Source organism: Anopheles darlingi, chromosome 3 (assembly GCF_943734745.1).
Source record: "Anopheles darlingi chromosome 3, idAnoDarlMG_H_01, whole genome shotgun sequence".
NCBI classification, from domain to species: domain Eukaryota; kingdom Metazoa; phylum Arthropoda; class Insecta; order Diptera; family Culicidae; genus Anopheles; species Anopheles darlingi.
In genome coordinates, this window is record NC_064875.1 from 34,754,974 (window position 1) to 34,758,438 (window position 3,465).

Consider the following 3,465-nt stretch of genomic DNA (forward strand, 5'->3'; position numbering starts at 1 on the left):
GTTTTTGCCTGATGTATCGGCATGTTTGTGTTGTTGATTATATTCTATGTCGGCAATAGATAGGACCGATAACAAGGACAGCACACACTGCATTATCTTAAACATTATTATCTCTGATTTGATCGCGAGATACATTCTAAAATTCAAGCCATATTGCGTTCCGAATTGAATGTGCTCATTAGCTTAAATGTAAGTTTTTTTCTTAAAGCCGGCAATACAAATTGTAGTGCAATTTTTTTCTATTTAACAAAAAAATAATTTTCTTGAATTATATATTCTTAAGTGTTTATTATGTGGCTTCAATATCATCCATCAGATATTTAAATAGACAGATTTGAGCGATTATCCATAAGATACTAAACAATAGAGGGCAATGATTACTCTGCACAGCCGTATTACATCAAAATCACTTTATTTGTGACCTTGAGGTACTATCCAAGCGAGCTCGTCCCCTCGCCGGTACTTACCAGCACTTTCGACATGCGCTCAAGAGGGGTGGATAAGCAATCACCGGAACGTATTACGATAATTGCTGAACGGGATTACAACAGCGTTGGTCCTGGCAGCAGGCTGACATTGCTCTAGGGATTCTGGACATTAGGGGAACGCACTTTGCCGAGCTCTAGTTTCCCACCGGAATCCAAATTACCTTAACTATCAACATGCGCTACGTACCTACCTTTCACGTATCATATTTCAGCTATGAATGTAAACTACATTCCGGTGGTAAGAGATGGTGTTATATGGTATTTCCCCTCAAATGGTTACAATCTCTTAAGCCTTACGATGGAATGCTGACATCTATTTTTGTATTTAGGAGAACCATTTTTACGCCATTCTCTGCTCCTGATCTCTGGATCGCTTTACAATTTCTCCCTGCGACGCATTAAGTTGCAAAGCACGAATAGTAAAAATAATTGGTTACGAATTTGTATAATAACAATTTTATCAACTATTTTCATTAAATTGTAAATGCTCGTAAATGGTTAATCTAAAAAGCGGATGTATCTTCTCATTGGTTTGACTTCCCCTGAGGCTTTCGTTTGTGTCTAGACGCTCGTCTTCTTATATAGTCATTGCAATAAGGTACATATTTTCCACGTATTTCACGCAAACAGAACACGCAAATAGTACCACGAGAAACGTGCTTTATCGAGACACCAAAGGGGAAATGTGTGCGGAATAATTCAATCTATAATCCATTGGTAATGAATTCCTTCCGTGCTCATCTCCATTCAATGTGTTAAAGTGAAAACATGCCTCTAAATTACTGCATCACCTATAGATAGTATCAAACAGGCATCCTCGGGCATATACAATAGCATCGTTTTTCTCTGGCACTAATATGCTGTGCTAAAAATCTCTGTACAAAAATTACATGTATATAACACTATTAAAAAAAGACTAAAGCAGTTTTGCAATATCGAAGTTGTATTCCCTTTTTTGATAACAACAATTGCATTTCTTGCATTTCAGCATCGATTGCGCTTCACGGTGAATCAAATATAAAGTAAAAACTCTATTCTTGCAATTAATTCAGCAACAGTCAGCTCACTGAACCTTATCAACTCCGTGTCAACGTAATCTTGCCATGTGCGTTGCTGCTTCCATAATAAACATCAACGTTTGTTTCATTACCAAACCGGCATTCTCGTAGGCGAGTAGATAGTCGAAACGCATGACGTGCCGGGTAATTGTCGGAAGCGATCACGTACGCCATATAACATTCGATTTTCAAAGAAAATAAATTAATATCCATTATGATCCATCGTTCAGACAGGGCGTGCGTGTAGATGTTTGGCGTCATCCGGTTTCTCCCGTTTTTCGTGTAGAGTGTTAAACGTTCACAAACGTTCTACTGTTTGGAGCTGTGCCGCTGTTCGGAAAATGGTACAAGTGATGATGCATAGCAGCCGATTGTAATTAAGTTAACAACCTCTCCACTCATTGGAGGCAAGTACGGTTCGATCGACTATCGGGGATCACGTCCAGGCTTGCAGTAGTAGGCTTGTGTGACGATGTCCGGATATGCTCGCTGACGTGCGCGATTAGCTCTAGTAACCCGGAAAGTGCGAGTACTTTGATGGTATAACAATTGCACCGCTTTTCGTCCACGGTTCTCACGGTTTTTGCTCACGGGACCGTTGGTGTAGGTTTAAAAGTTGGTTCTACGATCGCTTCACGCTTCAGTCTATGCAGTCAGCGCGAATCGGAGCATCTGGTGCGTTAGTGATCCCAGTGGTGGTTAGAAAAAAGAAAGCAATAAGCGAATAACTTATAGTTCAAATATGGAAATGAAAAAGGGATTCTTTGTTGGTGCCGTGCTGGTGATAGCAATTTGTGGAACGTTTTCGGTGGAAGGCGCTGCAATCGGTCGATCACCGCGACAGCTTAGCAGCCTTTTGACACTGAGCGGAGAATCAAACGCTAGAATAGAGAATGGTAAGCAAGACCAGCGTTACCGTTTCGTGTGTGGTTCGACCCACCAAAAAAAAAACCACCTGTAACGGCAAATAGTTTGCCAATGCCCTACCCAGCCGTGCTTCCAAAATTTTTGGTTTGTCGCACGAAACGGCGCTCAAACAAAATTCCTCATTTTTCGGTTTTCTCTAATCTTTACGGTACATCATCTCGCACAACGCAGGAACCATCATCTGTGACACGCTGACATGTCCACCGGAATCGTTCAAGTGTGTGATCGTCAAGAATTCGACCAAGGACGACATCAATAAGATTCAAGTGACGCGCGAGTGTTTGGATCCAGCCGGCAAAGCCACGGCCAAGACCCAAACCACCGAGCAATCCGGCTTCCCGGGTCAACAGTTCGAGAGCTACGCCGAAATCGATAAGAATGGCAACATTGCATCGTTCGACAATCGTGGCAACACGTACAATCACTCCGGCACTGGTGACATTCATTCCTATCTGTACGAACAGATAGAGGACCTGCACAAGGCAATACTGGATCAGCTGACCAATGCTGGCAATCCGTTTGTTGCGCAGTGAAATCGTTCCAAAGTATGAAAGCAATGTTTCCTGCATATAATAATAAATACTTTTTATTAATCCTTTTCATAGCGCTCAAATTGTGTGTGGTTTTTCAGCACGTATCCGAATGACTCACAGTTGAATTTGTGGTGCAGCCATATCAAAAGCTAGAAACAGTTATCACTGTTAGGAATCCGTGCATCAACTGAATAATGTCAATATCTAGTGATGCAGATAGTGTAGCAAAAAGTGGTTTCGTTACTGTTTTAATTGGAACATCTCGAACAGCTTCTGTATAATCACCAGTTTCCAAGGATGATCGCGGGAGAGCACTTTTGTTGTCAGTACATTATCTATCAACAAATGGTATGGCTAGCAAAGGGCAATTGTTAGCGAATGCGAAGTAGTTGAATGATTGAAAAGGTGTGGGAAAACATAATTTTACAATTTGCGGCACCATTTCATGGTGGGAACGAT

At 41.4% G+C, this 3,465-nt stretch overlaps 1 protein-coding gene across 1 annotated transcript; it reads left to right on the forward strand.

Annotated features, from left to right (window-relative positions):
• The first annotated feature begins 2,145 nt into the window (after window positions 1–2,145).
• On the forward strand, window positions 2,146–3,071 carry LOC125956399 (uncharacterized). Its single transcript, XM_049688225.1, has 2 exons — window positions 2,146–2,442; window positions 2,645–3,071. The coding sequence occupies exons 1-2, from the start codon at window positions 2,289–2,291 to the stop codon at window positions 3,004–3,006; spliced, it is 516 nt and encodes a 171-aa protein (XP_049544182.1). The 5' UTR covers window positions 2,146–2,288; the 3' UTR covers window positions 3,007–3,071.
• The last annotated feature ends 394 nt before the right edge of the window (window positions 3,072–3,465 follow it).